Here is a 14,552-nt window from a genome sequence, read left to right on the forward strand (position 1 = left end):
GGAGGGGATCCCGGTGAGAGTGGGTGTGCATCAGGGTTCATCTCCGAGAACATTGTTGTTCACACTGCTGATGGACTACATTAGCAAACAGGTTGGAAAGGACAGATCAACAAAGTTGCTGCATGCAGATGATGCAGCATTATAGGCAGACTCTGAGAAAAATCTTCAACGAAGCATAGAGGAATGGAATGCAATGTTGAAGGCACATGGGATGAAACTTAGTACAGATAAGACAGTGGTAATTGCAGCAAATTTGGGAAATCAGAAAAAGCTGAAAATTGAGATAGAATGGAAGATAGTGGAACAGGTTAATAGCTTCAAGTGTCTGGGAGAGGTTGTTCAGGAGAAGGGAAGTCTGAATGAAGAGGTCAAAGCTAGAATCAGAGGAGCTGCAGCCAACTGGCATAGAGTGTCAGGTGTAGTATATGGCAGAAGAATGCCAAAGAAGCTGAAAAGTAAGGTACACAAAACAGTGGTGCAATCTGTACTACTGTATGATACAGTAGCCTGAGCAGTAAAGGCATAGCAATTGAGGAGGCTAGAGGTGACAGAGATGAAGTGTCTGAGACAGGTTGAAGGATGCACACTGTGGGACAGATGAAGAAATGAGGACATAAGAGTAGAAGCCAAAGTAGCTCCATTTGCAGAAACTATCAAAGAGAACAGATTACAGTAGTTCAGGCATGTGTGCTGAAAAGCAGAAGACAAACTGGTGAAGAAGATTATAGAACAGGCAGGAAGAAGGTGTGAGGAAATGAGGGCATCCAGCAAAGAGGTGGATGGTTTGCTATCTGCGACAGTCAGACATAAGTGTCGAAGAAGGCAGAAGTGTAGCATTGAATCATGAGAGATGGTGACTGTTAGCACAACACCTCTACCCCATGGAGAAGATGGGAAAAATGGTTTTATGATAATGATGATGATGATGATGATGACGAATGGGATAAATTACAGAGTTTAAAGACAACATTGCAAATTATATTTCAGTCCCTACTTGAAGTAGATGTCTCTGTTATGGATTTGGACTAATAGCACCATACAGGTCCCTTTCAAATGCAAAATGGTACTTCTCATCCTATATTTGTGAAGTTTATGAAAAGTTGTGATGAAGAATGGGTTACTTCTACCATGATAAAGAAATGATTTGTCTCTATTGTAGGTGCTACTATATCAGCATATGTAGATTTGGCATATGAAGTAATAAAATTATGGAGTGCTTTTTCAGAGATCCAAGAGAAACTACGGGTAAAGAACATTATGTCTTTGTTTCTTTATTCTGCCAAGTTAAGGATAATTTTGATGTCTGAATCATTGATATTTTCTTCTCAGACTGAAGCTACGTTTGAACTTACTGCACTTGGAGTTACATAAGCTCCCTTTTCCAGGAATTGCAGCTGGATTTTTACTCTCTCTTTTTCTCAGGACTTGCTATCAAAATGTACTTTTTCATTTAAAATTGGATTATTTTTCATTTTTCTCTCTCCTTTTCTTTACAGTTTCTGGATATTTCCCCCTTTTCATGCATGAGTATGGTAATGGGATTTTTCTGATTTTTTTCATTAAAGAAAGTGGATCCCTCAAATTAAGGTATATTTATATATTTTTCTTTTTTATTAAATAATATCTGTGAACATATTGTCAGCTAATGTACATTAGCTAACTTGAGAATGTTTATGAAGTAAATTGCTTGACATCAAGAAATCATCTTTTTGTTACAGAAAACATATATTTCTAAGATGCAAAGTAGTTCTATAATGAAAAAAGCTCAAATCGATAAAAGCAGTGCATAATAAGTTTGATACTACAAAAATGATGGGGTGTGATCATTGTTAAAAAATCTTCTAATTATGAAGCATTATTCTGGTTTGAAAGATAGAGTAATTGCAGGTTGTAAGTAGTTATAGTGCCAGCATCACAACCATATCTGTATGTACTCCTCTTTTAGGATATCAGTCATTTCTTGAAAGCATAAGCCATACAGCTTCTATATGGGTAAATGAACTAGACTCATATTTCCCATACAGGTATATTATCTACTCTGATATATTTTTCCTTTCTTTTTTTGATGTTTTAATATATGGTGATTTTTTTACAGTTTATTATTTGCCTTTTTTTCCTGATAATTTGGTTGTTAACTTTATATTTATAAAGCAATGATATATAGAATCAAAAAGAAAATGTTTTAGCTCCCAATATTTTTGTGATGAGATTGCTAATAACATTAAAGAATGCTGGAATAATAATGGCGATAGTGATATTTCCTTTAGATATAAAGGGAATATTTTAAAGCTACAATTTACTTATTTATTAAGCCCTGGCAATTTTGGCTAAAAAGAAATTGCAAATTCAATTTCAGCCATTTACTAAACAATTGATAACAATACATACATTAATTGCCATTAATTATGATAAAAATATCCTGCTTTGTAAAAAAAATGGAAAAGAGAATAACATTTGAGAGAAAATGTAAAACTGCAGATTCTAAATAATTATTTAACAATGCTTATTTAGTTAAGAATAAATTTAGTAAACAAATATCTTCAGCATATAAACGCATCCCTTATAATACTATTAAAAATGTGAAGAAACTGGATGGAACTGAGATTAGTAAACAAACTGCAAAATGTACAAAACAACACGAACTAAGAGAATATAAAACAAACACGACAATCCAGTCCAGGATAAAAAAACAGATTTAATACATTCTAGCCCCTCAGCATATACTGCCTTCAGTGGAATTTAGAATCCTTGTTAAATCACACCTTATATACAACTTAATAAATCGATCAAGTAATAAATTACATAATTAAACAATTAAATTAAAACTTTCCAATTACAAGAAACATTCATACCATCAGGATTTAAAGTCCCAAATTTCAAAATAAGCAAAGCTGCCTTATATATAGAAGCTTGCTTTTAACATCATAATAATTACTGTTATCTATTTGTTCTAAAATAGTGCCCTGTAAATTATGATATTTTAAAAAATGTGCAACCAGGCTTTCATATTTACAATTTTTTATATTTCTTACATGTTCTTGTAAGCGAAGTTTGAAAGCCTTTTGCTTTCCCCTATATAAAACTTATTGCACGGGCACTTCAATGCATATACAATACATTCAGTAGTACAACAAAAATTTGATAATACATTGAATTTCCATCCATTAATATACTGAAAACTCAGCGTTACATATTGACAAGAAATACATTTTCCATAGGGAACTGTACCTAGAACATGTAAAACATTAGGTATACTAGGGCATGGAATTTGAAATCTGCTATGTAATAATCTATCTTTAATACTATGTCCCTTTCTAAAAGAAAATATTGGTTTAGTACACAGACCAGACAATTCCCTAAATTTCAACAAATAGCCCCAATATTGTTTATAACTGCGACTACCCCTTATCACTTAATAAGTCAGATGTCATGACCATATACATTTTCTTTTCTTCTGCAATATGATCTGTATTATTTATACTTATACTTCTATTAATATATATCCTATTTTTCATCTTAATTTTATCAAATGCCTCCCTTAGAGTGTTTGCTTCATAACCCCTTTTAATGAACATAGCTAAAGTTTTATCATACTCTATTTCCAAATCATTTTCATTATTACAAAGGCATTTAATTCTCATAAATTCACTATAAGGTAATGACGTCAGTAAATGTGGGGAATGGAAACTAGAGTCATGAAGAAAATGGTTAGTATCTTCAAATGTCCTCTGTATAAAGGTAGAAATACCTCTACCATTAATTCCCTTTAAATTTAAGTCTAAAAAGACTACCTGTTCATCACAGGCTGAAATTTCAAACATCAAACCAAACCTATTATTATTAACTTTCTACATAAATAAATTAACTTGATTTCTACCCCCTTTGCATAAAAAAATAAGGTAATCTATGTATCTATAATAATGAGAGACATTATTAATAAAAAATTCATCTCTATACAGATATTCATTCTCCAGCAGACCCATCATAATATTAGCGTGCATGGGTGCATATGGAGCATCCATAGCTGTACCTTGTAGCTGATGTTATAAGGTATCATTAAATTAAAAAAAAAATTATGTTTTAAACAGAAATCAATTCAATAATATGGATAGATACAGGACTATCATCCAATGCATGTCTCAATGCCTCTATGCCATATTTGTGTTTAATACTGGTATATACACTTTTAGCATCGATTACTAACCAGAACATATTTTTCCCCACTGAATGTTTTTTATTTTATTCAAAAAATCAAATGTATCTTGTATTTATGATACTTGTTTTTTAACTATAGTTAACAAGTAATTGTGTAGAAAAATGCCTTCTTCTTCTTTCGGCTTTTCCTGGTTAGGGGTCGCCACAGCGGATCATCTGTCCGCTCATGATTGGCAGTGGAGTTTTACGGTGTTAAGTTGCCAGCCTGGCGCCCAACCTTCCACAGCAGGCACACACATGCACACACTCACACCTAGGGCCAATTTAGAGTGTCCAATCCACCTACAGCATGTTTTTGGGATGTGGGAGGAAACCGGAGCACCTGGAGGAAACCCACACGACCACAGGGAGGACATGCAGACTCTGCACAGAAGGCACCCCAGCTGAGAATTGAATCAGAGAACCTCTTGCTGTGAGGCAGCAACACTAACTGCTGCACCACCGCAGCCGCCCATGTAGAAAAATGCCTATTTTGTTTAAAAAGTACTTGCATGCTGACACTATATGTCTTCCTGTGGGGGGGGGGGGTCAGTCATATGTTTATGTATCTTCGTCAAGCAATAAACAGTTGCCATTTCACAACCTATAGTGTTCAATTTTATTTCAGTATCACTTTGTGAAAAATATCCTAGTCTATTCCATTTCACCAGCAGTTCTTTATGCTCTACAAGCACTTGTTGATAACATTCAATATTAATTATCCTATGCACATTTGTATCATTAAGATGTTCATAACACATTTTTAAATAGCACTTATAATGCAACAAAACCAACTTGTTATCTTTATCCCCTGGTTTGAAAATAATCTCCTTCTTATTACTCAGTTTATATAAAGCGTCCCATTCATTTTTCATCAAATTATATTTCACTTGTGTTTTATGTTTTTCAAACTCAGCAGAAAGGTTTTCAACTGCATAGTTAATCATAATAGAAAACTGTTGGCATTTCATGTTTAAACGGTACATGCTGAGGTGCTAGAAGGTATTAAAACTGCAAAATGTATTGGCAGCTCCAGAATTAGTCAGGTGTAATAAAATTAAAATATTTTTCCAAGTTTTTATGGAGAGGTGCTTCACCCCAAATTCGACTGTCTGTTTTATGTGATTCACGTGAACAAAGGGGGTTGACAATGCCTGCTGAAAGGTATTATGCAATAACATGCACATTCATTAATTTAATTATTTTAAATTGGGATCAAGGTATTTCATTATATAATCAGTTGCTTGATTAATAAATCTAATAGATGTTGATTATAGGCATTAAGATTGTTTTTTAGCATTTTACAAACCATTTCAAAATGATACAGTTCTGTTAAGCCAATATTTCAATTCTTTTTCTTGGATAAGTAGGGAAATTATTGACTTCTTTCCTTATGTTAAGCATTCGTCCAGAACGTGGAAAGTTATATTTTGGGATTACTATATGTAAAAAAAAGAAAAAAAAGAAAAGAAACATTTTCTGAAGATAATAGGGAAAAGTATAACAAACTGAGTTGGTAAGTAAGCACTAATAAACTAAAGCACTACACCCTCTTATACTCCCTTTAAGTACTTGGCTCCCTATTGGTCCTTTTTGATCAGTCAAAAAGTAGTGCCTTATACTATTCTGGCATGTCCAAAAGTCAGTTTCGAGTTTACTCTCCAGTCCAGCTGGTGAATCTGGGAATCTTGAGGCAATGTTACAACTGCCTTATCTACACAGACCACCCTCTCCTCCTCCCAACAAGCTCAAATATATGTGAGAGATGCAACTATATAGCCAAACTGGAGGCTGAGCTCTCTCAACCCAGTACTGGTGCAGTCAGTCAGGAGGAGAAGGTAACCACACACACCACAAATCCAGTCTCACATAGACCTATCACAACAGAAAACCAAACACATAAACACACAAAAACATACTCAAGGGTCTAATTAAAAATCTGCCCAAGCAGCAGAGACCTCCAAAGCAGACATCCAAGCAACCGCTACCCCACAACAATACCCACGTATCACATAGTTCACAAAGTCAGTGTGCCACACAGTCACAGCCCTTAAGGCTAAACAACACACCTAATACACTTGTAATAGGTGACTCTATTGTCAGACACACTGACGTCCCACTCACCAGGTTGAACAAGGAGAAGGTCACTGTAAGCTGCCTGTCGGGTGCCAGGATCCGCCACATAACACAAGTACTCAGGTCACTCCAAAGCAAGTACAAATATGACTCTGTCATTGTCCATGCTGGTGTGAATGACCTGAGACGTACCTCCCTGGACTACATGAAAAGACATAGAGGAGCTCTTTGATCATGTAGCCCATGCCGGTATGATCTTGACCTTGAGTAGCATCTTACCCTCATCAAGAATGATGCCACAGTATAAAGACAAAATGATCAATTTTAACAATTGGCTAAAGTACTGGTGTCATTCAAAGGGGATCCAGTGTCTGTCAGCCTGGGATGACATGCTCGACAAGCCACGTTGCTTCGCTAGGGACGGCTTGCACCTGTCACCCCTGGGCTTTCGAATACTGGCTAAGGCTCTTGCCACCCCCATAGTGCCTTTTTTAGGCAAGGCTCAAAAGACAAACCCACCTCCATACACAACACAAAGAAAAAGAAACTAAGGGTAATGCTGCTCAATGCCAGAAGTCTAAACCTCAAGATGAACATACTCGAGGCTCTCCACAGTATGGAGAATATCGATATCTGTGCAGTAACAGAAACCTGGTTCAAGGCTCCCGAGAGCACTCCAGCACTACCAGGTTATACCTCATACCATGCTTTTCGGCCCCAAAACTCGGACCGAACCACAAAAGGAGGGGGGGTATCCATATTCATCAAAGATACCCACACCTCCAGGTTAGTGGCACTGCATGAAGCATTGGAGACCATTCAGTTTGTAGCTTGCTACAGACCACCCTCCCAAACTCAGGAACCCCACTCGGCTTTCCTGAAAACACTGGAGAATATGAAGGTCTCTCCAAACACCATTATATTGGGTGACTTCAACTACCCAAACATAGACTGGGAGCACTACTCAAGCCCCAACACCCTCGCCCAATGGTTCCTAGAATTTATAAACTCAAATGCTATGGAACAACTGGTCACCACTCCCACAAGAGGGGAAAACATACTGGACCTGAGCATCACCAACATGGGGACTCTATATTCCATACTAGAGGTATACCGCTCATTGGTAAGATCTGACCATAAATTAATCTCACTGGACATCCATATCCCATCCCCACCCCCAGCCAAGGAAACCATGGTGAAGAACTTCACAAAAGTAAACTTCACACTTCTCAAAACAGAGGTGGAATCCTTCAAAGCCCCCGGGCCAGTGGAAAATATGGCCCAAACCGCAGAATCCTTTACAAATGCTTTCTATGGACACCTACAGGAATGCATGGATCGTGCTATCCCATATAAAACCAAGACTCATTCCTCCAAAGGCAGGAGACCTGTCTGGTGGACCCCAGCCATAAATAAGCTATACAACTGAAGGAGGAAGCTACTACATGACAGAGCAAAATCCCAAAAAGGGAAGGTATCTCTGATCAGTACTAGCAAGAAACTACGATCCCTCATAAAATCATCTAAGGCCAGCTTCAAAAGAAAAATTGCACAAGATGCTAAAGATAATCACAAGGCCTTCTTTAGTTATGTCAGGAACCTGGGTGGCAACTCCCAGATATGCTCTGAGTTAGTTCAAAATGACAAAAAATACACTGACCCACAGACATTGCCAACATCCTGGCAGACAGGTTCAGTGCAAACTTCTCCCCCCTCCCCCCCCCAAAAGACCAAATGTCTATCCCAACAGAGTGTAGCCTCCCTGACATCACAGATGCACAGGTGAGAGCTGCCCTCTCCAAAGCAAAAAACACAGCATCAATGGGACCGGACGGTGTCCCGGGCTGCGTCTTACACGAACTCCAAGAAGAACTGAACCCTCGCATAAAGTCACTGTTCAGTCTCAGCCTTACTACAAGATATGTACCCAAGAAATGGCGTACAGCAACAGTGGTCCCACTCCACAAAGGTGGTGTCACAACGGACCCCGGAAACTATCGCCCCATAAGCCTGACTAGCCTGGTCTGCAAAGCTATGGAGCGTATCATCATGAAACTCATAAACAAAGACATTGGGAACCTCCAAACACTGGATCCTCCCCAATTCGGCTTTGTTAAGGGCAGATCTTGCCTTATGAACCTGGTTGACTTCTTTGAAACAGTCACCAAGGCCATAGATGAAGGGAGGGTATTCCACACAGCCTACCTGGACCTCACAAAAGCCTTCGACACAAAACCCCACTCGGGCATCATAAATAAGCTCACCAGCTTAAATATCAACCCCTATGTCACAAGATGGGTTGCAAACTGGCTCAGGGATAGAACCCACATGGTCAGAATTGCAGGTGCCATGTCAGACTCTAAACCAGTTACAAGTGGCATTCCACAAGGCTCAGTCCTGGGACCTCTCTTGTTCGGTATATATTTCTCTGAGGTACAGGCTAACATGGGAGGACTATGGCTGACCAAGTTCGCAGATGACTGCAAACTGGGTGCCATAATCGACTCGCCGACTGACACAAGCATCCTCCAAAAGGGTCTCACAGAGACAGATAACTGGTGCCAGAGCCATGTCCTAAAGCTAAATGCCAAAAAGTGCATAGTCATCCCCTTTGGGAAAAACAAAGTGCCCACAAATTACCACATAGGTGGTAATCCATTAAGTAAGGAAGAAGTAATTAGGGATTTGGGGACCCAAGTAGATAGCAATCTCTCCTTTGACAATCAGGTTGACAAAGTGGTTAGAAAGACGTTCTATATAGCCCACCTTATCACGAAAGGGTTCACATCTAGATCAAGAGAGGTCATTGTGCCCCTCTACTCATCACTCATCAGGCCCATAATTGAATACAATGCCCCATTTGGGATGTACCTTACCCGACACCTGCAGCAACTGGAAAGATCCCAAAAGTACCTCACCAAGAGGATCAAGGGACTCAAACAAATGCCCTATGCAGTTAGGCTAAAGAAACTCCAGCTCTACTCAGTTGCTTACCGCCTACTCAGAGGCGATCTGTGCCTGACGTATAAAGCCATGTCCAACCCAGAATTAATGGACATGCTCCACCTCAGGAAATTCAAATCCCTTAGAGCTACACACTCCAGGGACTTAAACCTCAGCAAAGAAATAAATAGGACATGCTGGAGGGACAGATTCATATCCCAGAGGGTCCCCTCACTCTGGAACAAAATCCCAATCCATGTTAGGCAGAGTCCCTCAATGACCCTCTTCAAGAGAAATCTTGATGAGTGGATGGGAGATCATAGGTTTACCCCTGGGATCTCTTCTGTGTCCCTACTAGACAGAGGCACAGTAAACTAACCTCAAAAGGGCTATCTTCTGTGACCTACTATACAGAGGCAGAGTCAACTAATCTAAAAGGGTGGCAAAAGCCAAACACACTCTGGCTAGGCTTATAAATGCCCTAGGGCAGATAGCCTAGTATCAACCTATGAACCTATGAGCAGTTTGTAATATAATTTAACTCTAAGATGCCATTGTGCATCTCTATACATAAAAATGAAAAAGGATTGTAATACATAATAAATCATAAGCAAGTAGATGGGGCAGTAAAACAGCTTGAAAAAAGGAGAAAAGTAAGTGTCGGCCAGTAGAAACTGATATTAGAATAAATTTATCACCACCACTGTTATTTGTAGCAAAATGCACTAAAACTAAACTGTATAAACATTTTAAATGAGGATAAACATTCCAATTGCATTGGTTAAGGAGCAGTTAGTGCAATATAATGTCAGTAAAGTCAAGGAAACTAAGTTCTTACCCCATCCAAGGTAGAGATAAAGTGTGTAGTAGTTTTTTTCAGAGAACACTGCTCCAATCAGAAGTTTGTATAAGTAAACAGCTTCCACTAAGAACCAGTAATGATTGGCTAGGATACAGTACTGCATTACGACCTGGGCAATCCTACAACCAATGGCAGCCTAGTCAGAAGAAGGAAAGAAAACAAGATGTAAACTTTATTAGGCATTTCTGTTTGTAAAGCAACAGAAGTGTGTTGCACTTGAAATTATAGATTTTATCACATGACCACAGCTGCTTATAAGTGAACAGTTCACTGCTCTTTCAGACTTTCAGACAGTTTTTCTTATAACAGTATAATTATTACTAAAACAAACCATTGTATAATAACTAACTACCAATCAGACAAAAAGGGAATTTTCTACTATTGCTGCCTGGTAAAGGGCTCTCATATTAACTAGCCTTCAAACATATTTTTTTCAGACACACACACACACACACACACACACACACACACACACACACATGCACACACACACACACATGTACTTTGATGAATAAATCAAGGACAGCTTGCTTAAAGTCACTTATTAAAAGCTGTATTTTCATAAACCCTGGTTTCTAATTAGTCTATATGACCTTAACTGTATTATTTATTGCTATTACTTAGAATGGTGAATATAGTTCAAAACAAACATTAACACGAAGTAGTACAGTCTTAAACTTTACTGTTTTCTCTATTTGTCTTTTAATATCGAGTTATTGGTTGAAAGAGTTAATAAATCCACAGCTTTCTTTGCAGTCTCACACAGCCATATTCACGTATATTTCAAGATGTGCAATGTAAACATTGAGAAAGAGTTCACAGTTTTAAGTTGAAATACAGTTTAATGCTATATTTATGTTCTAAAACAAAACCCTCCTTAACTAAAAAGTGAATTCCTCAAGTTAAACATATGCAGAAATTTCTTGCAATAGTCCTTTATGTGACATTAATTCTTTGATTCTGTCACTTCTCACGTCACCATCTGTCATTTTGTATGACTTAATCAGAAATTAGATTTGAGCTGAAAAGACATTTCTTCCCAGAGGTTTGAAATTAGATTAATATTTCTTTATTAATGCAGCAGCATTTTGACATTAATGAATATTATACAGCCTGATGGCAGCATTGAATTTAAATGCTTTCTTTATCATTCTATGAAAGTTATCACATATAAATGTTTAACTGATACTGTAATGCATTAAAAAATTACAACTTGGAGAAATTGCTTTAATGTTTTATTAAACAAAATTCAATGTTAAGATACTACTATTTCTAACCAGCAGCTTTATTTTGTTAAATTATGAGGTTAGATGTGGGCCAATTACAGGTGTCCACTGACTAGCAGTTCACAGCACACCTGTTTGCTGTTACTTGCTTGAAAAAGCAAGTGGTTGAACTCCCACTAGCCTGATCTATCTTTCCTGCATAACCTTCTCAACACCCAGTCCTATAAACTAATATCTCTTCCAGGACCAAAACCCTAAACCTAAAACTCCCACCCAGTTCCAAATCTAATTCCTCAGTCCCTAATCATAAACTTCCACCCCCTCCCTAACCCTAAAGTCTCTCATTGCTGCCTAAACCTAAAACTCCTACCCTCCTCCTTAAATCAGAATTTCCCGATCATTCTCTAAAACTCCCTTTCAGTTACCTAATCCTAAATGTCCTTTTACTCCCTAATCCCAAAACTCTTCTCCCACTCCCCCACATGGCTGCTTCCCAAACTTGTATTCAGGTTTGAGTGAGCAGCAGCCTATACAAACTACAGGATGCTTGCATCCCTGGATTCAACAGTGAGTTTTGTGCACCTGGGACTCAAATGTTTCTAGCAGAATTGTTATAAGTATGATATTAGGTTATGCAAAACTGAAAAATGTATGGTAGTACAATAAAACTAAATCACAGAAAGATTTTTTTTAATGAAAATGAAATAGATACTAATTTGACAGTAAAGAAACATTATATATGCTATATAAACATTGAACACTTCCTTTGCAAGGGTCTTCACTCTTCAATGCACTTTACCTCAAGAGGACCTCTGTCTTCATACTCCCAGTCATTAAATATATTAATTCTAAAGTCACACCATCTAAGAGATAATATGCAAATTAATGCGAAAAAACAACTATTTCTCTTGCTTTTTAAGGGACAGCAAACTTGAACTTTGTATATAAAGCTAAGCACGTCTCTGAAGGTACAGGGTATTCTTTTCTTTGAGAATCTGTATTAATTTTATTTAGGTGTTATTCACCAGGTTTGTCACATTACATTTATGATGTATTTTCAGGAGAGACTCAAGGCGGTATTCATACTATCTATGAAAAATTTGGCAAAGGTCACAGGGAACATTTATTGACACATTTTGATTAATGCTGTGGGATCTTTTACATCCACCTGAGCTATTACCAAGTCAAGAATATGGGACCTTGGTTTATGATCTCATCCATGGGACAGTACACGCGGGGGTGCAACACCCTCCTTAGGCTGAACTGCACTGTCAGTACTGGAACATGGATTGAAGCACCTGTGCAGGAATATAACCAACAATTTCTGATCTACCTGCTACTTCCTCAGCCACTTGACCAAGTACAGTTACACTGTATTAAATTTATGAAAATGATTTACATTTATTCTGCTGGTATACCACAGGTAAATGATGAGGTAAAAACACATATCTGTTACTTGCGCACACATTTTGATTTAGCAACACCCCTGACTTATTTTCAGAAGTTTATCTACACTCTTGCTTTGTTATGAACAGTTCATGTACAGCCTTAATGCTTTATCAAAACTACTATAAACCTGTCATGTATGTGGTACTCAAGGTCACACAGCATTTCAAAACACAAAAATGCTTGCAACCTCAAAATATCCCAGCTCATCTGAACCAACACCCAAACACGCACGCATAGATTTACTTTTACAGAAAAAAGTAAAATAAAATAAAATAGTGAAATGAAGACAGCACTTTGTAATCCCTGTACTGTAAACAAAACTCACATAACTGCACACAGAATACCATTTCCCCTGTATCTGATGAGCTACAACATTTTTAACTCTTAAACTATAATAACAATTACTCTTGGTCAGATTGATGATTTCTCAATACTTTAATACTTTGAGTAAAACTTTGTTTTATACTCTGGCTCTTCAAGGTCTTTTTTATATTTTCCCTTTTCCTCTGAACTTGTGCATACTCAAAGGCATCAGGGCTGACCTTTGGTCAACTGGTGCCCTAGGAAACAAGGCTGCTCATCCCCCCCCCCACATACACACAAAACACTCGGTGCCTCCATCCTGGTCTACCTACACCATCCAAATTTTTTTTTTCTTTGTTTTTCTCACACTTTGTCTAAAGTTTTTCTTGTATTATTTCAACACATTTTAAAGAAACAATTTCTTTCCTACAAAAAAATAAACAAATAAATACTGGAAAAGTGCCCCTGCTAGAGTGGCACCCTAGGCAGCCATCTAGTTGGCCTACGTATTAGGCTGGCTAAGAAAGGCAGTACATTTAGGGTACAGGTGATGCAGCAGGAGATCACCCATGTTGTATGTGTGTGCCAGGCATACATCTCAACCTCTTATAGCAAGACATCTGGACAAAGCCATAAATACAAGTGGGACAAAGGCCAAAAAAACAGGGACAGTTTTAAATATTGCTCTTACAAACTTAGAAAGTTAATAGAATAACAGGTTTTACATTAGCATGCATTTTATGAATGGTATGAATTTCAAATGTCTGCCATTATTTTTTACCTTTAATCTTTAATGATTTGCTGCTAATTTGCCAGAAAACCACACTTTTTTTGAAAAATGGACCAAAAATATGAGAGATAAATATGGGCATTCTGCAAAAACCTGTACAGTTGAGAGGTATGATGCCAGGTACCCCTGCAGAGACACAGGCCCTGGAATTCAGAGTCAGGGTAGCTGTCATCATGTAAGGCTGGCCTCTGTTTATTCATTGGGTGCAACACTGCCCTAGGCAGTAAAATAACCATATGAACACAGCTCATGGCCAGAGCAGGACCTGAGGTGAGGGCACATAGTTACCAGTTTTGGCCGAAGGATGTGATGAGAAACTTTTGAAAACTTGGTGTGTGCATGTGCCTTGATGTAACTCAGAGTGTTCATGCATGCACAGATGCAGTGTTTGTATGTACCTTGATGTAGCTCAGTGTGTTCATGCATGCACAGATGCAGTGTGTGTGTATGTGCCTTGATGTAGCTCACTGTGTTCATGCGTGCACAGATGCAGTGTGTGTATGTGCCTTGATGTAGCTCAGAGTGTTTATGCATGCACAGATGCAGTGTGTGTATGTGCCTTGATGTAGCTCTGTGTGTTCATGCATGCACAGATGCAGTGTGGGTATGTGCCTTGATGTAGCTCAGAGTGGTCATGCATGCACAGATGCAGTGTGTGTATGTGCCTTGATGTAGCTCACTGTGTTTATGCATGCACAGATGCAGTGTG

General features: G+C 38.1%; 1 protein-coding gene across 1 annotated transcript in view; it reads right to left on the minus strand.

The window, feature by feature from the left end:
• LOC122816494 (glucagon receptor-like) overlaps positions 1–14,552 on the minus strand; it is a 2,063,211-nt gene that overhangs the window by 250,901 nt on the left and 1,797,758 nt on the right. The window contains exon 10 of the mRNA XM_044089325.1: positions 10,052–10,211. Coding sequence (XP_043945260.1) covers positions 10,052–10,211 — 160 coding nt within the window. The remainder of the gene's footprint in view (positions 1–10,051; positions 10,212–14,552) is intronic.

The sequence above is a fragment of the Protopterus annectens genome, chromosome 12.part0 (assembly GCF_019279795.1).
Source record: "Protopterus annectens isolate FY-2018-M chromosome 12.part0, PAN1.0, whole genome shotgun sequence".
NCBI lineage: Eukaryota > Metazoa > Chordata > Ceratodontiformes > Protopteridae > Protopterus > Protopterus annectens.